The 22,654-nt window shown below is 40.2% G+C and overlaps 1 protein-coding gene across 1 annotated transcript in view; it reads right to left on the bottom strand.

Annotated features, from left to right (window-relative positions):
* kpna1 (karyopherin alpha 1 (importin alpha 5)) overlaps window positions 1-15,508 on the bottom strand; it is a 67,501-nt gene extending 51,993 nt beyond the window's left edge. The window contains exons 1-2 of the mRNA XM_028800446.2: window positions 15,373-15,508; window positions 7,291-7,450 (exon numbers count right to left, since the gene is read on the bottom strand). Coding sequence (XP_028656279.1) covers window positions 7,291-7,416 — 126 coding nt within the window. The 5' untranslated portion in view covers window positions 7,417-7,450; window positions 15,373-15,508. The remainder of the gene's footprint in view (window positions 1-7,290; window positions 7,451-15,372) is intronic.
* Window positions 15,509-22,654: the final 7,146 nt, after the last annotated feature.

Below are 22,654 nucleotides of genomic sequence, written 5' to 3'. Positions count from 1 at the left end.
CTTAAAAAATCTTCAATGATTTAGAGGAATTCAGATGTTTTGGTATTCAACAAGTTTTAAAATTATAAATTCTAAGAAAAAAGTCACAAAGTGGGAAGATTGTCAGAATTATAAGTTTATAAGCTGTCAAAGGTACCAAAACAACACAAGCTGCACAAGAATAAGTAAACCAAATCCCAAAAAGTGAATGGTAGCTATGAGTTAAAGTCTCTGTACAATTAAAAGAAGTCATAACCCTAATTAGTACTACACTAGCTAATGCATCAGGCTTCTTTACTGAAAAATCACCTAAGCATTTTATAAATTATGATCATTTATGAAATTTAACATACAGTGGATCCGGAAAGTATTCACAGCGCTTCACTTTTTCCACATTTTGTTATGTTACAGCCTTATTCCAAAATGGATTCAATTCATTTTTTTCCTCAGAATTCTACACACAACACCCCATAATGACAACGTGAAGTTACTTGAAGTTTTTGCAAATTTATTAAAAATAAACTTGAGAAAGCACATGTACATAAGTATTCACAGCCTTTGCCATGAAGCTCAAAATTGAGCTCAGGTGCATCCTGTTTCCCCTGATCATCTTTGAGATGTTTCTGCAGCTTAATTGGAGTCCACCTGTGGTAAATTCAGTTGATTGGACATGATTTGGAAAGGCACACACCTGTCTATATAAGGTCCCACAGCTGACAGTTCATGTCAGAGCACAAACCAAGCATGAAGTCAAAGAATTGTTTGTAGACCTCCGAGACAGGATTGTCTCAAGGCACAAATCTGGGGAAGGTTACAGAAAAATTTCTGCTGCTTTGAAGGTCCCAATGAGCACAGTGGCCTCCATCATCCGTAAGTGGAAGAAGTTCGAAACCACCAGGACTCTTCCTAGAGCTGGCCGGCCATCTAAACTGAGCGATCGGGGGAGAAGGGCCTTAGTCAGGAAGGTGACCAAGAACCCAATGGTCACTCTTGTCAGAGCTCCAGAGGTCCTCTGTGGAGAGAGGAGAACCTTCCAGAAGGACAACCATCTCTGCAGCAATCCACCAATCAGGCCTGTATGGTAGAGTGGCCAGACGGAAGCCATTCCTTAGTAAAAGGCACATGGCAGCCCGCCTGGAGTTTGCCAAAAGGCACCTGAAGGACTCTCAAACCATGAGAAAGAAAATTCTCTGGTCTGATGAGACAAAGATTGAACTCTTTGGTGTGAATGCCAGGTGTCACGTTTGGAGGAAACCAGGCACCGCTCATCACCAGGCCAATATCATCCCCACAGTGAAGCATGGTGGTGGCAGCATCATGCTGTGGGGGTGTTTTTCAGCGGCAGGGACTGGGAGACTAGTCTGGATAAAGGGAAAGATGACTGCAGCAAACTACAGAGACATCCTGGATGAAAACCTGCTCCAGAGCACTCTTGACCTCAGACTGGGGCGACGGTTCATCTTTCAGCAGGACAACGACCCTAAGCACACAGCCAAGATATCAAAGGAGTGGCTTCAGGACAACTCTGTGAATGTCCTTGAGTGGCCCAGCCTTGAATCCGATTGAACATCTCTGGACAGATCTTAAAATGGCTGTGCACCGATGCTTCCTATCCAACCTGATGGAGCTTGAGAGGTGCTGCAAAGAGGAATGGGTGAAACTGGCCAAGGATAGGTGTGCCAAGCTTGTGGCATCATATTCAAAAAGACTTGAGGCTGTAATTGCTGCCAAAGGTGCATCGACAAAGTCTTGAGCAAAGGCTTTGAATACTTATGTACATGTGATTTCTCAGTTTTTTTATTTTTAATAAATTTGCAAAAACCTCAAGTAAACTTTTTTCACATTGTCCTTATGGGGTGTTGTGTGTAGAATTCTGAGGAAAAAAATGAATTTAATTCATTGTGGAATAAGGCTGTAACATAACAAAATGTGGAAAAAGTGATGCGCTGTGAATACTTTCCGGATGCACTGTATTTCATATGTTCAATCACCCCTGCCTTATATCTGCTTATAAAACCAATTACTGTGGTATGTGCAATTCTTACCATTTTTTTTTAACTTTCAAATTTATAAATCACTGACCATGTGACAAACTTTTAATGAAACCAACTAGGGCTGCAAGTAATAATTATTTTGATAATCAATAATCTGGTGATTATTTTGTTGAGTAATCAATCGATTAGCTGAATTGTTTTTAAAAAATTCATTTGAAATTAAACACAAAGATCATGAAATGGAACTTTTCATCAAATAAACAGATTTGTATAAAATTTTCAGAAATGTATTTTTTAAAAATGGCCTACCTGTAGGTATTTTAAACAAAATATAGTTTTTTATACAACATTTAAATAATAACACATTGAAAATAAACAGTAATAAATAGAAATAAAACACTTAGTAGCACTCCTGGCTCTGGTTGTGCAATGTGCACACATGCACACACACACACACACATTCCATAAAACACAACAGTTTTCAATAAATTAACTAAACTCACAATTCGGCTTATGAATTCAGAATCACACTAAACACACACTTCAAAATTAAACATGTAATTTAAGTTATTAATTTTTTTTTCTTTTCAGTTTCTGTGATAGAGAAGTTTTACTGGAATAACATTATTTAAATATCCGACCACCACTGAAGAATGTTTTGCACCATCATGACTAAATTATTATTTTTTTTTTAAATCTGCAGTAATTTTTGAAATTAGCTACATAATATGCTAAGTTCATTTTATCTGAAAGTTCATTTCTTTTTGCATCACCATTCGTTGTTTTTGTGCCTGATAACCTTTTACCACAGAAGATTCTTTGGCACATTTGCTTTCAGCCAACACACTGTCGCAGCCTGTTGCATGCGTATCATTTGCTATCAGGAGTGTGCTGTTAAATTTTCACTTTTGAAACTGTGTGATCCTGCCACAAAATCTGTTTTACCGGCTAAGTTGGGTTTACTGCAGCAGCACTTGCACATTATCAAGTCTTCCTCCAGACTGTATAAAAGCCAGATGATCTGATAGCCAACTAGTCTGGAACTTTCTCTTTTACACCCCTCTCCTACCTTTTCACATGGAATGAGAGATACGCCTTTCAGTAGCAGTTGATGTGCTGTTGGATTCACTGCTGCACAGTTGCCGAGTTTTTGATTTCCTTTGCATATGACACTGAAAAAAAAAGTTTTCTGCTTGGACTGGTACGTAAGTTTCATCACGCCCATTTTTTGTAAGCACACATACACTAATGTTGTATGTGAATGCAAGCTTGTAATGCAGCAACATAATTCAGAAAATATGGCAAGTGAAAATCTGAACATGTACTAGTTAGAGGCTAATGGCACATACTTTTTAGTCACCCATCATAAAACTCTTTTGCATGTGCTTGTAGAGAACAGGAGTCAAATTATTACTCATTTCAAATTGAAAGTCATGTCACTATGCTTAGCCTAACAAACATTGTGTTCACATAACTGCATCACATAATACTGAAGTGACATTCAAGTTACTGGGATGATGGCAAGTCTTACTCCTCCTCAGAGCCTGTAACAGTATGTTTTCTGTTCAAATGTTTGTGCACCTGTGATGTGCTCTCATGTCATACAAAGTCAGACCTATACATTTTGCAACTCACAACCTTTTTTTCTGCATTCAGATTAAAGTGTTCCCAAACCTTGAAAGTCATATTCCGCCACCTGCTTACCATTTGCCTTTTTTCAAATGCATTCACAGTTGAGAGTAGTGATGCAATTACAAGCCACAACGCATTAAGCCTAATGATGTAATCAACTACTCAATGAAGGTGATTGTTGCCAGCGTTTTTAATAATCAATTATTGTCGATTAGTTGTTGCAGCTCTAAAACCAGCGTAGTAGAAGTGCATTACTCAAAACATTTTCGGGAGTAAACATTTAAGTGACAATATAATAAATAGCATTGTATGCTACCTTTTGGAGATAGTCTGGCAAAAACTCGAGTGAGCATTTGATATTTTCGCCAGCAATGCTTATTGAAGGACATGTAGCATCAAATGCATTTAACTATTCTGAAATGTAAGTGAGCAGATTCAAAGCCGCACACCCTACCTACACCACCAATTACTACACTTACCGGCTACTTTATTAGATACACCTGTTCAACTACTTGCTAATGCAAATATCTAATCATCTAATCCATCTCTAAAGTTTACCGAGAATGGTCTGAAAAAGGGAAAATATCCAGTTAGTGGAAGTTTCTGGGTGAAAATGTTTTTTTGATTGCAAGAGGTCAGAGGAGAATGGGCAGACTGGTTCAAGCTGATACAAAGGTAACACTAACTCAAATAACCACTCGTTATAACTGAGGTATGCATAAGAGCCTTTCTGAATACACAACATGTTAGAAACACTGAAGCAGATGGGCTGCAGCAGGAGTAGACCACACTGGGTGCCACTCTTGTCAGCACTGGGGCTACAATTTGAATGGGGTCACCAAAACTGGACAACAGAAGATTGTATAAACATTGCCTGATCTGATTAGTCTCAATTCCTGCTGTGACATTTGGATGGTAAGGTCAGAATTTGGCATCAACAATAAGAAAGCATGGATCCATCCTGCCTTATATCAATGGTTCAGACTGGTGGTGGTGGTGTAATTGTGTGGTGGATATTTTCTTGTCACACTTTGGGTCTCTTAATACCAATTATTACCTAGCATTATTTAAACGCCACAGTTTACTGTTGCTGACCACATCCATCCCTTTATGACTGCAATGTACCCATCTTCTGATGGCTACGTCCAGCAGGATAACGAACCATGGCACAAAGCTCATATACACAAGACAATGAGTTCACTGTACTCTAAAGGCCTCCACAGTAATCAGATCTAAATCCAATAGAGCACGTTTGGAATGTGGTAGAACGGGAGATTCGCATCATGGATGTGCAGCCAACAAATTTGTAACTGTGTGATGCTCGCATGTCAATATGGACCAAAATCCCTGAGGAATAGCACGGGGCATGAGCACAAGTGAAGGAGTGATGCTGCCTCATCAGAAATTCGCATACTGTTCCCTCCAGGATGTTACAGCGAAACAATCTCAACCAGTGCTGGTGTCGCTTAACCCGCTCCTTAGTGTGTCAGGGTAGGGAGGAAAGGCTAAAGGGTACAAGAAAAGGCAAGAGGTTGTAAGACATCCTGACTACCAGAAGGCACACGGTCCTGTGGGGAAATCAAGGGATTCTGCAGTGCCTTTAAGAAAGTATACAGAATGGGTAGAAGGAAGACTTAGCCATTTAAAGATAGCTGAAAGCATAATTTAGCAGGAACATCAGGTGCCATTAGAGGTAGCTCTTGCCTGGTGTCCTGGAGTAAAAACAGAGCTACCATGTGACCAAGTGACCTTGGAATAGAGTCTAAAACTACCTCATAGTCAAAACCAATTTAAGCCTGGAAGTGGAAGGATTTTTGGGGGTAAAAGCTTAAATGTCAGGAAGAAGAGGGACTCTAAATCAGAAGAAAAGGGAGAAAAATGTGAGATATGAAAGAGGCTTGCTTTGGTGTACTATTGAGTTGGGCAACTTTGCAAACCACAAGATCTAGTAAGGAGAGTTCAAGATCAGAATAAGCAGGCCTACAGGAACAGTTGGTTTGTTGTTTTATATATTTGGCACTTTCTGATCTCCCTCGTTTTAACTTACCCAGTGTACTTTATTTTGATAATAAAAATGCAGTTTTTGTATTTTGGCCCCTTTGTCATCTTTACAAGTGAAAGTCCAGACAAATAGTGAGACAATTAGAGTCAAAAGTGGTATACACTACAACTCTCTCTTCCACAAATACAAATTTCATTAATAAAGTTTTTCTTAAATATTTACACAGATTGTCTGAAATTATGCCTTGTCTTCTCAGATCTTTCAGCACAAATCTAAAAACAGTTCACTATTTCACTACAACTGAAGTAATCTTGCTTAAAATGATAGATTGTATTCAACATCATACAGATCCTCACCAAAACATCACTTTGCTGCAAAATTAAACACTTTGATTAGCTATGAATTAACTTGTTCCTCACTATTTAAACAGTAGTTTCTAATAATGTTTTACACATGCAGTAAATGAAAACAAAAAGAATGAAAAATGCTGCAAATCAGCATCCAGAAGTATGGTAAATCTAACATTGCTGTGTTATATCTCATGTTAACATTAAGAATGGGAAATATGGAGGGAGACGCAAAGATATAGAACGATACTTTCAGTCAAAGCAGTTGCTACTGAAATTTAGCACATTGATGAGGACATACGAGGGGGGACCCAAAAATAACCGGAAATATTTTTAAAACGTGTTTAATTTAATTTTCTGTACAAACTACAATTAGTCTCCTTCAAAGTACTCTCCATTGGCGGAAATACACCTATCTAACCGTTTGTTCCATTGTTCGAAACATTTTTTAAATTCGTCTGAAGTAATGCCTATTAATGCTCTGATCGTTTCTTGTTTTACCTCTTCGACGTCAGCAAAATGCCTTCCTTTCAAGTCTTTTTTCATCCGAGGGAATAAAAAGAAATCACACGGAGCTAAATCCGGTGAGTAGGGTGGGCGGTTCAGGGTTGTCATACCGTTTCAATAACAATAGTTTCTGTAACACTTTTTTCAAGAAGAAAACAAAACTTCAATGCCGCGCGTTACTCACGATAATCGGCCATCGAAAAAAAACGACGCTTGCACAAAACTACTTTTACAAAAAAATTCACTGAACACAAGCACAACCTTCCAGACTGATGGCACTTGGCAGACTGACTTGTGAGGAGTGTAACTAGATCGCCCTAGCGGCCCAACCATGTACTACAAGTACCAACCTAACAACAACAAAATTCCGGTTATTTTTGGGTCCTCCCTTATATATAGGTGCCTCTGGTCTATCATATTCTCCTTTATCTAGACATCTTAGAGCAGCCTACAGTGTATTAAGTAATACTATTATGTGTTCTGTGTTACAGTCACCTGTGATAGCATGGCAACAGAGGACTCCCTGGTGGCTAAAGGCTGTGCAGTGGTGTTATTCCCTCACACTACTTAGAGGCTTTTAGCAAAGTATATTAACTAATGATGTTCCTTCCATGTCTCCTCGACTTAGTTAAGTCCTAGCTCATCAATGAAAATGTATTCATGGGGAGCTGGGTTTGCGTCAAGTTAAAAAATGTCATAGGGTATGCTTTGCTGTTTCACTGGCAGTGCTTCTAACATAAACACAAACAAATAACAAATGTGCCCAATTAAGAAGATTGTGCTAAAGGTTCTGAAAAAGTTTACACACAAATTTCACTTCAAATAATACCTGCTCTTCTCTTTTTTGTTTTCGTAGTTGCAGGCCTTCCTCTTCTCTTCTACGCCGCATCTCATCTGCATTTAGAGACTTGTTTTTATAGCTCTTTAGCCGCAAGTTGTCTTTTCCTGAGCTCATCTTTGTAGGTTAACTTCCCAGGATCCAGAAAAAGCTGTAAATAGAAATACATTAATATCACCAGATTTAGTCCTATTGTGACTGACTCACTAGAGCCAAGAACAAAAAAGTTTTACACATTTTGTCATCTATAATAGTGCAATAAGTTTGAATCATAATTCATCAAGCAGCCTAAGACAACACTTTTTTTCACTTCATCACCATTTCTTACTCAGACACAGACCTCTGAACTGAGTATTTTATTTAATTATTCTATCGTCAGCACCATAAGATTTTCTTTTATATGCATCTTACAAATATTGCATTCTTTGCATACCTCCTAGTTCACTGCACCTTATCCATTCTCTTTGTTCCTCTCTCTTCATCTCAGTTCAAGTTTTCACAGCTTACTCTCTTAGTGATCACTGATTTTTTTTTAATAATCATACAATCATATCTTAGAAGTCACAATTACTAATAGTAATGACTGCAATTGTATGCATTACTTTTACAAATATTTCATAATGCTGCAATTGCATGTATTACTTTTTCAAATATTTCAAAATGTAAATTAGGCATTTACATGGATATTAAAATGTTCTATTCACAACATGTGCAATCATATAATTTCAACAGATATCATTTTAACATGCTCAAATGTATAAGACTTAAGACAAGGAACTATCAACGACTCTGCAGCAAAGTACACTTTATGTGATAACCGCATGGTGATGTTTTGGATGATTCATATGACACAAGTATTTGCATTGTGCTTTGTCCCAGCAGTGAAACTTAATGTTTGCTCAACACTACCTTGGGTTTTGCTTGCTTGGCGGGGTGGGTGCTCAAGCTACTGTTTTAGCTGTACTGAACAACTTCCAACAAGTTTTAGACATGTCACATAGAAGGCCAGTAGTTGCTAAAATCACATCACTCCTGTGTCACATGAGCTGCCACCTTAAGTGAATTGCAGTGCATGACAAATGAAAAGACTATTTAACTTTCCCACAGACTCCAAGTCAGTATTGCAAGTAGCGCAAGGGGAGGGATATGTTGGCAACTAATCAAAGCAATGAATGGCATAATATGAACAGGAGCATCACACAAAAATAAACAAAGAAATGACACAACCAAATTGGGTGTAGTGTATCCCTTTGAAAATTCACTGTGATTTAATATAAGTTTATTCACTTCAAGGTTGGATGCTTTCACATAAGGATTACTGGGCCGACCACTCACTAGTTTCAAAGGCAAAATTCTGTAATCTGGAGTAAGCAAAATACAAAAACTTTTCTTGATTCTCTTCTATTCTGAACGTTCTTTGATGCCTATTTAAAGCAAGCATGAAAACTGTTAGGAGCAAAGACTAGTAGAACAAAGTTGTACCCCTAAAGTTCACAAAAAAAAAAAGATGAAACAAATTGTGTAAATTAACCTTTATTGAAACTCTGGATTGCCTGTTTTCTTGATAATATAAACTAACTAGGGCGCTTCACTCGCCAACCCCTGTGTTTGGTTAATCCATCCATCCATCATCCAACCTGTTATATCCTAACTACAGGGTCACTGAGGTCTGTTGGAGCCAATCCCAGCCAACACAAGGCGCAAGGCAGGAAACAAACCCCGGGCAGGGCGCTAGCCCATCGCAGGGCTCGCACACACACACCAAGCACACATTGGGGACAATTTAGAATCGTCAATCCACCCAACCTGCATGTCTTTGGAATGTGGGAAGAAGCACCCAGAGGAAAGACACGCAGACATGGGGAGAACATGCACACTCCAAGCAGGGAGGACCAGGGAAGCGAACCCAGGTCTCCTAACTGCGAGACAGCAACGCTACCCACTGCGCCACTGTGTCGCTGTTTGGTTAATTGGATATACAATTTTAAAAGCTTTTTTTTTCTTTGGAATTGTTTCAGTTTCATTAGTTGCACTTTTTACTTTAAAAGTTTATTAAAAACAATATTTGGAGTTACCTTTTCTTCAAGATCGCATAGAATTTTGAATCCGTTTTTGGACATTCATTGTGACAATGCAACGTATAATCGCACGTGAGTGAATATTGTTTCTGTTTCTCTAATAAATAATCTGACGTTTTCTAATAGTTGTCCCTGTGATTTGTTAATTGTCATAGCAAAAGCTATTCTCACGGTAAACTGTAAACATTTTAATACGAATGGCATGTCAAGATCTCCTTTGGTGTCTAATGTTATTCGCGGAATATATACATCACTTTTCTTGTCGCCTGTTAAAATTTGCATCGCATCTCCGTCATCATAAATATACACCTGACCGAATTGTGTATTCTTTGAAATTAAACTTGTCGTTGCTTTAACTGTTGTGGGACGACCTTGCTTTGTCCTGCTATTTTTTCAATTACATCTGGCTCTGATGATTAATTACCTTTTGTTTGCGCTAATGAGATCTTTACTATCTTTATTTTTTTTGATACTGTAGCGACTGACATAATAAAGTGTCACAAAAGTTTTACTTAACAATCGCCAACTTCGTAACCCCAAACACAACTGTCTAGCACCCTCTCCAACCCCTCCTCCCCCGGGTCTCGCCTTCCCCTTACCGCATCAATCAGTACCCCGCTATCAGTCTTCCGTCTGTACTCCGCCCCCCTCAATCGGACCTATCAGTGACTTAAAACAAAAAAGGCTTCAACCTGCTGGTGAGCTGCCTGTTCTGCTTGTCGCATGTCGTTGTTTTAAGAGCTGGGAGCACATGATGCGTGTCTGCCAAAAGCAATCCAACACCTGCTTAGTTAGATGTCTGTGGACTTGTTTTAAATGATGGCTCACTGACTTATCTCGCGTGACGTTGTAAAAACAATAATTGTCCTTTATTTCCGGCCCAGCGTGGTTAAATCTCTTTCTTGCAGGACGTATAACTCTGCTCCTGTTTATGAAGTTCTAATCTTTTAATTCTGAGCCCTATTGGATGTGCTTTGTTTTCAATTCCACTTGTTCCGGGCTGATTATCACTTTCCTTATTTTCTAAATTTGCACCTAGATTATTGTTTTTCTTTTTAGCATTTTTTTCTCTCCACCGCATTTGAGTCTCTTTTCTCCATGCTTTTCTTTCTTCTTCGTTTAGTCGTCGACATTTCATTTCTACCCTATTCATTTCTACTGTATTGACCTTATACTCTTTATATGCACTGAAAGCCCTGGAGCTGTGTGTACTGCATGACTACATTTACACTACTGATGTGTTTTTTTTGTCTGTGGCCCTATTTGTTGATATTTCTTGTAAGTAGGTCGTGTCTTGCAAGACTCTCGGTCTATGTTCCCGTGAGACGCACCATGGCAAGTCTCTTTCGTCTCGCGGGTCTTTTAAATGTCTTCCGAGAAGATCACTTATTGCCACTTTTGCTTTCCAGGACAGGATTTCTTTTTATAATAGATAGATATAAGCTAGAAAGATGTGCAATGTATGAAACGTAAGTAAATAGTTTTGACTAAAATTAAGCTGTTCTCATTATTAGTAGTGTTTTTATACACAACATTATTGTGCAAAGTCTAACGTTTATCTTAAATATTTAGCCAAAAATTAATCTTTTCTGTTTTTCAGTTAGGTTTACCAAGAACACCCCCCCAAAGTATGAAACGGTAAACATATACGCAAAGAAATAAATATACAGTATTCCCAAGAATCTCTGGGTTGAATTTCAATGCACACTTTAAAATAAAAATTCTGTTAAAGTTTAACTTGATAGTTGGGAAAATCCTGCTGCTCTTTTAGATAGAACATTTTAAAATAAAAGGTCATCATTTTTTAAAATTCTATCCAATTACAATGTATATCTTAAATATGGAGACAGAGTGTTTCCATTCACATTCTGAATAAAACTGTTTCATTGTTTTGGCAAGAAAAGAATCAAGACAAATTTCCAACTAAATGGCTGTATTTGTACAGGTGGCTAGCCTGCATTTGTGATGAAATGAGCTGCTCTATATATAACATGTTCATCTCAAAATAAAATTTACAAATCACTGTTTCAAAATGTTCATCCTAGCCATACAGCTGCGTGGCTCAGCTCTTAATGCGGTTTTAAAATGGACACACAAGGCAGACTACTTTAATACTAATATAACAACTCATGCAACATTCCAGCATATGCACATGTTCAGAAAAAAAAACAGCATCATACATCTTTTTTTCTAAACCACATAACCTAATATTCCCCACATCTCACAACCAGTTTTTACACAAAGACTCCCTCTCCCCATCAATATAAAATTCACATACTGAATCTGGCAATATGAATAAATTGTCTAATATACAAGACCAACACTCTCTTGATCCTTCTAGTTAAATAATTTTGTTATCATCTTCCTGCCACCTTCCTGAGGGTAGGGGACTTGGTTCCCTTACACTACTAGATTAACCCCAAGCTGCAATCTCTCCATTTTTTTGTCTGTCTCACCTGAAGATTTTGCTTCTTCAGCATCAGTCTTCCATCCAAACAACTCTGTTCTTAACAATGTGCTGTACTGCTTCCACACTGTCAGTTTAATTTCTTCCTCTCTCTCTCTCTCTGTCCTGCTGGTGTCTTTGTCCCTGGCAACCTACAGCCTGCCAGATAACCACCATAATCTTGTCTTGGCCAGACATTTTGTATGTTAACGCTGGCACAAGACATTCACAATATTCCCAACAGTGGTGGTGCTCAAAGACCCAGGTAGGGAACAACAACAGTTCTCAATCTCAGTGTTGAGAAGCCATACTACCAACTCATGATTACTGCCTGAATTACTTTGTAAATTAGAATCAACCTGTAACAACTATTAACAGAATTGGACAACTGCTTGTTGTTATCAGCACAAAATACTTAACTTTCTTAACTTTCTCAACTATTAAAATTAGGAACATTAGGAATTCTCTATAAACAACCAGTTTCACTATAAACCATTTCTTTAGTCTGCAATCATATATAAACATTTAGAGAATGCTCTATATGACTGTGATCTGTGCTGATATTTCACATCTCAAGGGGGTTAATTTCTAACACTGGTGCATGTGTCGTTGTGTGCATTTTTCACGTTTTCCCATGGCTATTTGGGTTTTCTTCCTAAATCCCAAAGACAGGGGTAATAGGTTAACTGGTAACTCTAAAACGGCCCTATATAAACAAATTAAGGACTGCATATTGACTGTAATAGATTCGTAATCATACCAGTTTGGCTCCTGCTTTCTGTCCAGTGTAAAGGCCATTCCATATTAAACAATGTTTTGAGATATTTTTAGTCGTAGTATTCAATTAAATTGTCTTAGTTAGTTGGAGACAGTCGGTGGCATGCTCCTGTGGCTGCCTGTAGCACAATGCAACATGCCCAGTGACTTGCTCTAACTAGTCCACGACTTGTCCTTATAAAATCAGACAAGTTTGACTACGTCTTTAATCGTAGGGGTGGGCTCTGTGTGCATGAATGCTCATCCAGAAGTATAATGCATATAATGCACCAAACAAGGAATAAGCTTTTCTGTCTTGAGGTCTTGCGTTTTAAAGAAAAACTGGGCCACAATTGCAGCTGAACTCACCATACCAGTTAACCCTTCATACAGCACCTGCTCTGTCAGGCAGCATGTTATTGGCTGTCATAAAAGGGGGCGAGTACAACTGTGCCAGAAGGTCAGCACGCAGTCGCTAAAGCTGTCACACCCAGTGAGTTTCAGTCATGTAAACTGACTTGGTCCGGCAACAAGATGGGCAACTCGGTCAGCAAGTCTGGCATACCCAATGACTATAAGTCACATAATGTGACATCTGCCTTACCCAGAGAGAGACTCTTGCTCTCCGCACTTTCAATCTCAATTAAGTGCATTTAGAAAAAGAATAAATGGGAAACTAATTGTGACTAGGAAATAAAGAGTATATGTAGAGTTAACACATTTTTGATAATTTATAGTAAGAAAACAAAAAAAAACAATTTCTTGCAAAGGAATAAATTAGGTCATACCAGTCACATTGATTTACGCACCTAGAAAGACATAATGGCAAAGACTATAATCAGTGCTGCAGTTATCTTTAACTAGTTGGTCATCTGCAATTACAGATAAAAGCATGAAACCGAAGGAGACTGACTGTGGACTTAATTGTGGTCGGTATGAGCACTCACCATGGGAAAAATAAAATCACAAACATCTGATGATGAAGCATAGGTCAAAATAAAAAGTACTATTTGCTTGTGATAACAGGTATTTGTACAGGAAGATGCAGTTTTATTACTGAACTATATGCCAAAAAAAAAAAAAAAACCTCAGCAAAACGTTGGGGACAAGCAGGAGTTGGAGCTGGTCTAAAGTCAAATGAAATGCACCACAATGTTAATAATATACCCATATCTTCATATACCTCTGCCCACCAATTCCACAGTACTATTAAGGTGAAACTCCCAAGCATATCTAGCACCTCACATGCAACTAATGAGTGCATAATAAAAAATAGTCAATGTCTCCATCACACCATGTCACATTTTAATGGGACGAATTATTCCATGAGTAAGGAATGGGATGAAATGAAAAACTGGAAGAACAGTGTTCATCTGGGACCAGGTATTTGAACAATTATATGCATTTATTACTGGCGATTTATGGCATAAACTTTATAACACATAACAATCTGCTACTCTACAGAGCACTCTACTCTAGCAAAGAACTTTAAGGTTTCCAAAACACATAATATAGTTACATTAAATGGTAAGAGTGTAAGGTACACAAAAGCATGTTTTTTAATGTAGCCATACTGTTATTTACTTCAAAAGTATCTCAATATTCTGAAAATGCAAACTTTTTAAATTATGAATCAATAAACACCAAATTAACTGCTGTTCATCAAAAATATTTTTAAAATGTGTCAGCAATTCAAACAACTTGATGAATGAAACCACAAGACAGCTTGTTTAATCCCTGCCTCTGACTGTGTTAAACTGAGCAAGCCATATCTGCTTGTGAGCCCGATTATAAAAATATATTATGTAAACTACTGTAATGTATCCTAATCACATAGACTGCCTTAAGTAAGGGCGTAAGCTAAATATAACAATAACAATAACAGAAGGTGGAACAACCTTGGTTGAAAGGCAGTTTTGCATTGTGTTTCCTCCATGCCCAAGAGCCACAAAGTGACTGAGGCTACACTGATCATTCTAATAAAAGGGGGGAGGGGAGGATAGTACAGTACAGTACAGGATAGTACAGTATTTAACACCTTTCGTATTTCAGAACTTACAAAAGCTTAAAGCTAACGCTCTTAAACTATGAGTTTAATTTGGCACCAATCGTTAATTAATTCATATAATTAGTCTGATGTAATATGAATATATTTAAACCTACAGGATAAGTGTAGGTTCCATTTTTACCGACACATTGTAGATGCCACAGGTCTTCACCTATCATTATAAGCCAGCCCCACCCACATCTGCCTTCACATGGTACAATCTAAACACACATCACTGATTTGCAGGCGATTTTCTCCAAGTACACGTTTCTCTTCCTAACAGGAAGTTGAAGCACACGGTTAACGTAAAGCACACCTGGCCGCACCGATTTGAACCCGGTTTGTGGGCTCACCATCCCGCCCCCACCCCGCGGACGCTATCCATGCGCACCCGCCTCCTTCCAAAAAACGTTTTCGAACTGGACTCGTGTGAATAATGTGCTCTTGGACCCGCGTGACAGTACGATACGAGACGGTCCAGTCGCAAGGGAGAATCTGGGACAACGGAACTTTAACCGGGAGTCCGCTGGGCGTCCTTTCCAGTTCCTTCCTACTCTTCATTCGCGACCTACCCTCGCAGCCCCTACTCTGAACAGCGAGGTACGCCGTGCCGCCGGACCTACACCGTCCAAACGTTTCTCCACACACTGCCCGTTTCGGTATTGTTAACAGGGTACGATTACCACCCTCAGCTGACGGTGGCTCACATATCGGTTACAAGAAAATGAATATATTTCAGTGCTGACCTGTTTGTTTAATTGCGTTTTGTTTCCTATTGCGTTTTCGGGCCGGTGACCGCTGGCGGTGCTCTATGGCGCATGCTCTATACGTAGTCGCTCGGGCAGCGCGCAGAAAAAAAGAGGAGCGCGCATCTGTGGCGCTGTAAGCTCGAGCGCGTGAAGCGGAAGTCTGCAGCCGTACACGAGCGGGACACCTCAAGATTGGAAATGAAAGCGAAGCCGCGTTTAGTCATGCGCTGTCATCGCTATCGCGGGTCAGAGCGCCACTGCACGGCCATTGGGCTGGACAGCAGTTTACGCAATTCAAGATTCTTCTCATATCGAGCCTGCTTGCTCGGTTTCTTTGTTCAGGCAGTATTTACTTAACGTTGGTAAGCTTTGTGGGGGAAATACGACTGTGCGTGTCCGTTACTTGTAGTCTGTTTCAGGTTAACTGCGCCACACATTTTTCAAGTATGCTGATATTTAAAGTACGTTGCTAATAAAAATATTTTCACGTTCTATTCACATTTTTACTCTGTAGTATGATGGACTATCATTAAGACATACAGGACAAAATTAATTATCAGGCAGAGACGTTTTTTATTTTTTTTGAGGGGTCATTTTACATCTGTGTACAGTATATAGCAAACCTGTTTCTTAAAGCAAATTTAATTCTGTCGATACATTCATTCACTTTCTGGCTCTGCCCTTTAAATTAACGGCTTGTGGGGGGCTGAGCCAGCCTTGCAAGCACTGGCGGCAAAACATGAACCATCCCTGTCATCAATCGCACATACAGGGTCAATTTGGAGTCGCAAGTTAGCTTAAACTGCATATCTTTTGGGAGGACATGAAAAACCGGAGTTTAAAAGAGGACATCCACACAGACACATTAATTTGTATTCATGTTAGTGCACATCTCGTTCATTTAGGTGTAGATATTTAAAATTAGATATACATGTATACTACAGCAAAAAAAAAAAAAAATCTGAATTAGAGTAACCCACCCTAAATTGGGATGTTCATAGGAACCATGATGATTTATTTATTTATTATTTGTGAATTATTAATTTTTAATTATTAATTATTAATTTCCCATTGGGATTAATAAAGTATCTATCTATCTATCTATCTATCTATCTATCTATCTATCTATCTATCTATTTAATGGGGTAGAAGTACATAATAAACAAGAATAGTTGATTCAGATATTTGAAATATTAAAACATATTATTTAATGCATATGTTTAAAGTTAAAATAATCTCGATTGTAATAGAAAAACCTTGACCTTGAAATGATAGTTTAAAACGATACGTGTTTATGTCTGAAATGTGACATTTTAAACCTTCTGAGAGTGGCTCTTATATGGCGAAGACCCACGGTAATGGGTCAAATATCACAAGTACACTGTATTGTTATATTCGTGATCAGCAACCTCAAAGTAGCAATATTGTTTGCCCGCTAAGGTCCTCTGATTCTGATGTTGTGCCCCACACTAACCTACACTCTATGTACCTTCAGCTGTATAGGGCCCAGACTTTGGAATGACCTCCCATAATTAATTAGATCAGCTGACTATTCCTTAAAAAAATACAGCTTAAAACTCATCTGTTCAGGAAGGCTTTTAACTTAACCTAACATTCTACCCATTTTTTCAGGTAACCTCTCTGTCCAGATCCATCCATCCATCCATCCTCTTCCGCTTATCCTTGGTCGGGTTGCGGGGGCAGCATATCCAAGGTCGGGTCGCGGGGGCAGCAGCTTGAGCAGAGATACCCAGACTTCCCTCTCCCCGGCCACTTCTTCTAGCTCTTCCGGGGGAATCCCAAGGTGTTCCCAGGCCAGCTGAGAGACATAGTCCCTCCAGCATGTCCTGGGTCTTCCCCGGGGCCTCCTTCCAGTTAGAAGTGCCTGGAACACCTCACCAGGGAGGCGTCCAGGAGGCATCCTGATCAGATGCCCGAGCCACCTCATCTTACTCCTCTCGATGCGGAGGAGCAGTGGCTCTATTCTGAGCCCTTCCCGGATGACTGAGCTTCACACCCTGCGGAGGAAACTCATTTCAGCCGCTTGTATTCGCAATCTCGTTCTTTCGGTCACTACCCATAGCTCATGACCATAGGTGAGGGTAGGAACATAGATCGACTGGTAAACTGAGAGCTTTGCCTTGTGGCTCAGCTCCTTTTTCACCACGACAGATCGATGCAGAGCCTGCATCACTGCGAATGCCGCACCGATCCGCCTGTCAATCTTGCGCTCCATTCTTCCCTCACTCGTGAACAAGATCCCAAGATACTTGAACTCTTCCACTTGGGGCAGGATCTCGCTGCGAACCCTGAGAGGGCACTCCACCCTTTTCCGGCTGAGGACCATGGTCTCGGATTTGGAGGTGCTGAATCCCATCCCAGCCGCTTTACACTCGGCTGCGAACCGATTCAGAGAGAGCTGAAGATTACGGCCTGATGAAGCAAACAGGACAACATCATCTGCAAAAAGCAGTGACCCAATCCTGAGTCCACCAAACCAGACCCCCTTAACGTCCTGGCTGCGCCTAGAAATTCTGTCCATAAAAGTTATGAACAGAATCGGTGACTAAGGGCAGCCCTGGCGGAGTCCAACTTTCTCTGGAAACGGGTTCGACTTACTGCCAGCAATGCGGACCAAGCTCTGACACCGATCATACAGGGAACGAACAGCCCTTATCAGGGGGTCCAGTACCCCATACTCTCGGAGTACCCCCCACAGGATTCCCCGAGGGACACGGTCGAATGCCTTTTCCAAGTCCACAAAACACATGTAGACTGATTGGGCAAACTCCCATGCACCCTCCAGGACCTTGCTAAAGGTGTAGAGCTGGTCCACTGTTCTGCGACCAGGATGAAAACCACCCTATTCCTCCTGAATCCGAGGTTCGACTATCCGAAGGACCCTCCTCTCCAGGACCCCTGAATAGACTTTTCCAGGGAGGTTGAGGAGTGTGATCCCTCTAGTTGGAACACACCCTCCGGTCCCCTTTCTTAAAGAGGGGGACCACCACCCTGATCTGCCAATCCAGAGGCACTGTCCCTGATGTCCATGCGATGTTGCAGAGGCGTGTCAACCAAGACAGTCCTACAACATCCAGAGCCTTGAGGAACTCCGGGCGTATCTCATCCACCCCCGGGGCCCTGCCACCAAGGAGTTTTTTGACCACCACGGTGACCTCAGTCCCAGAGATGGGGGAGCCCACCTCCAAGTCCCCAGGCTCTGCATCCTCATTGGAAGTGTGGAATGGAAATGCTACTGACACTCCAGTCTAGGTATGCAACAATAAAAGAAAGCTTATGAACATTTCTTCTGGTGTGAGACTCTGACTCCTTCCATTTTACGGGTCAACAATTCTTTCTTCCACAGAAGGCATGTTAGTGGGATTGAGGAGGTCTTCGAAGTACTCCCCCCACCGACCCACAACGTCCCGAGTCGAGGTCAGCAGCGCACCATCCCCACCATATACAGTGTTGACACTGCACTGCTTCCTCCTCCTGAGACGCTGGATGGTGGACCAGAATCTTCTCGAAGCCGTCCGAAAGTCGTTCTCCATGGCCTCCCCAAACTCCTCCCACCCCCGAGTTTTTGCCTCGGCAACCACCAAAGCCGAATTCCGCTTGGCCTGCCGGTACCTATCGGCTGCCTCCAGAGTCCCACAGGACAAAAGGGTCCTGTAGGACTTCTTCTTCAGCCGTTCAGGGATGCTGTCTCTGTCCAGATGCTCAGCATAATTTGTGTGTGTGTTATTTCACAAATTATGTGAGCTGTTCAGGCATTTAATTTAGTTTTGAATTTAGTATTATACTCTGGTTTATTCTTTCTTCTATTTAATGCTTTGTATATCCTTCATTTGTTTATTGTTCTATGCATAAAATATTTATCTTAAAACACCTTGAACATGGGACAGGCACTATATAAATAAAATGTATTATAATAAATGGCCCTCCACATGCCTGTATTACTGATCCACATTTTTAATAGTATTATGAAATGAATTAAGTTTGACCGTTCATATCCCATTAGGGGTGAACCCCTCAGGTCGGTTGATGTACATATACACAACTTCAAATCTTCTTGAAGAAACCTCTGATCATATTTGCTGAAGACACCTACTGGTTTACTGTTTATAATGAGGACGTAATTTCCTGTACAAAGTATTTCCAAAAATGGCCTAAGAATAAAGGTTTTTCAGGTCTAGAATGCCAAAAATAGGAGGAACTCAAAAACGCTTGAATGTTTCGCATAACTAGACATCAAGACCAGTTGAATGGTATACCATATGTGACGGTTTTCTTGTACTGGTGAGTCAGGATGCTGCAGACATAAATAACTGAAATGAATTCAAGTCCTATCCCATCCATCCATTTTCTACCACGATTGTCTAAATAATAATACCCAGATGTCCCTTTTCTCCACCACTTCCTCCAACTTCTCCATTGTAATACAAAGGCGTTACTAGGCATCTCTCCAGCCTGTTCTGGGTATGCCCCGAGGTGTCCTCCCAGATGGACATTTCCAAAACACCTCCCCAGGGAAGTGTCTAGCAGACATCCTAATCAGATGCCAAACCACTTCAACAGGGTCCTTTTTCGATGCATAGGAGCAGTAGTACTATTTGCTCCATCTGAATTTATGACCTCTGCACCCTTTCTCTCAAGGCTGAGCCCAGACACCCTGCGAAGGAAAATTGCTGCTGCCACTAATATTCACAGTCTAGTTGTTGTAGTAGCTATTCAAAGCTTGGAACTATAGGTGAGGTAGGAATGCAGATCGACCTGTAAATTGGGAGCTTCACCTTTTGGCTCAGCTCCCTCTTCAGCATGACTGGCCAGTACGATATCCGCATGGCATGACTGTGGATGTTGCCCTGCTCCACCTGTCTATCTCCCACTCTGTTCTTCATTCACTTGTGAACAAGACCCCAAAATACCCAAATTCCTCTACTTGAGGCAGCACCTCATCCCCAACCTGGAGAGAGTAATACACCCTTTTCCGGCTTAGAACCATGACCTCAGACTTGGAGGTCGTAATCCTAATCAAGGCCATTTCACACTTGGTTGCAAACTACCCCAGTGCATGTTAAGGTCACAATGCGATGCAGCCAGCATGACCACATCATCTTCAAAAAGCAGAGATGCAATCCTGAGGCCATCACATCTGACCAATACACCTTCACTTTAGGAAGCATACTCGAAGGATGACTCACCCGTTTCTAGAGCTTAAGTAGTTAAAAAAACTACTTGGTGGTTGATATTTGTCTCAGGTTCTTAAAGGCTCTGGATGTTGTTGGGTTGTCTTGGCTGACACATTTATATGTCAGACACCTTTATCTAGGGCAATCTACAACATTTGCAATGCAATTGGTTACATTTTTTTGTTTTTCCAATTTGAGCACAGGCTGATGAAGTGACTTGGTCACGATCACACAGTGTCAGCAGCAAGATTTGAACGCTCATTGTCAGGTTTTGAAGTCCAAAGCTTTAACCAATACACCACACCACACTGCCAGCATATCTATTCAACATTTCATGGATGTTGGGGACAGTGCCTCTGAACTGGCAAACTAGGATGTTGGTTGCCGTTTTTAAGGGATCAGAGGGTGTGTTCCAACTTTAGGAGGATCACATTCCTCAGCCTCTCTGGGAAAGCCAATGCTAAGGTTCTTGAAAGGAGGATCCAGCTGTTGATTAAGCCTTAAATTCAGGAGGAACAATGTAGATTCACCCCATTCGTGGAACACTGGACCAGTTTTTTACCCTCTGAAGAATTCTGCAAGGTTCATGGGAGTACGCCCAATCAGCCTGCAAATGTTTTGTGGACATGGAAAAGGTACATGACTGCATCGCTTGAGTAACAGTTCTGCTGTTTCGGGCTATTCAGTCCCTGTAGAACCAGAGTGAAAGCTTAGTCCTCATTATCAGCACTAAGTCAGACTTGTTCCTAGTGGGTATGGGGCTCCAGCAGTGCTGCCCTTTGTCACTGATTCTGTTCATAATTTTTACGACTAATTATGGTGCTTTATGAAAACATTGTATAAAGTTTAACTAATTTTAAAGCTTAGTAAATTTTTACTGTATGAACATTGGAAATGATGAGAGCAATGAAGATTCAAGAGTTGTGGTACCTCCTTGGTGATCTATTTTAATATAGAACAAGAAAAAAAAAATAAGAGAACATAAATAAATGGCCTTTGCCATGGTTATATTGGTGCCATGTCTTTTGGATACATCACTGGAGTTCTGTTTCCATTGGCTGAAGGTTCAAAACTGAATGCCACTTCCTGTGAGTGGCCAGAATTTATAGGACCTTTCCTGGAAGGGTGGAGTCCCTGAAACAGGGTAAAAGTAGTGGAACATGTCATCCTTACTTTACCTCTCAAAACAGTGGATGGAAAGTAGGGGAAGTTACTGGCAGTGTTTGCTCTCATCCTGGGGAGGAATCAACATGCTCATGACTGCAGTAGGCTAATACTCTTTGCCTTTTTATAAGAACTAGAAAAAAATTAGAACACATTCTAATGTATACAAATTATACATTATTACCTACACAATAAAAAAAATCATACAAAAATTGTACTTCAACATATGCCTTTTCTAATAGAACTGTGTAAATAAAAATATTTAAAATATATTGCTTAACTCAATGTTTATTATGTTTTTAGGTAAAATTCTACCAACACAGTTTTCTGCAATAAAAATGGTATATTTAAAATAGTCAAAGCTGCTTGCAAACTTCATCTTATTTTCAATTCATTTGAACTGGAAATGTTTGTATGACATCACAGTAAACAGGTCTGACTAGACCTCCTTTATCTCCACCAGAATATTTTCCCCATAAATTACCTCAGACATATAATCCCACCACGATGTCCAAGTGGGTGATACATGATGCACCCTATATAGTTGGAACCATTGGCAACCTCACTTTAGATGCTTAAATCAGCTCAATCTGCTCCTGTCAATCCAAAGCAGCAGTAAGATCTCTTTTGCCGACCTTTCCAATCATTACACACAGGTCATGAGAATAGATGATGAGGATGTACACCAAATGACAAATGAGTCTGTTCCGGGATTTAGTCCCTTTTAGTTCAGGATGCACAACCATAGCCAAGTATAACACCTATACAACATCACTGCACTGGTCAGTCTCACAATCTCCTGAAAAAATTTTCTTGAATAAGGCCTCTGTTTTTAAATGTTCTCTTCCATGGGGTACATCTCAATCTTGTCTACTAAAAACATCACCACTTCTTCCTGCAGAGTAAAATTAACTGCTCAG

This window comes from Erpetoichthys calabaricus, chromosome 4 (assembly GCF_900747795.2).
Source record: "Erpetoichthys calabaricus chromosome 4, fErpCal1.3, whole genome shotgun sequence".
Lineage (NCBI taxonomy): Eukaryota > Metazoa > Chordata > Cladistia > Polypteriformes > Polypteridae > Erpetoichthys > Erpetoichthys calabaricus.
Note: the sequence above shows the minus strand (reverse complement) of the source record. Positions and strands in the feature narration are given on the sequence as shown.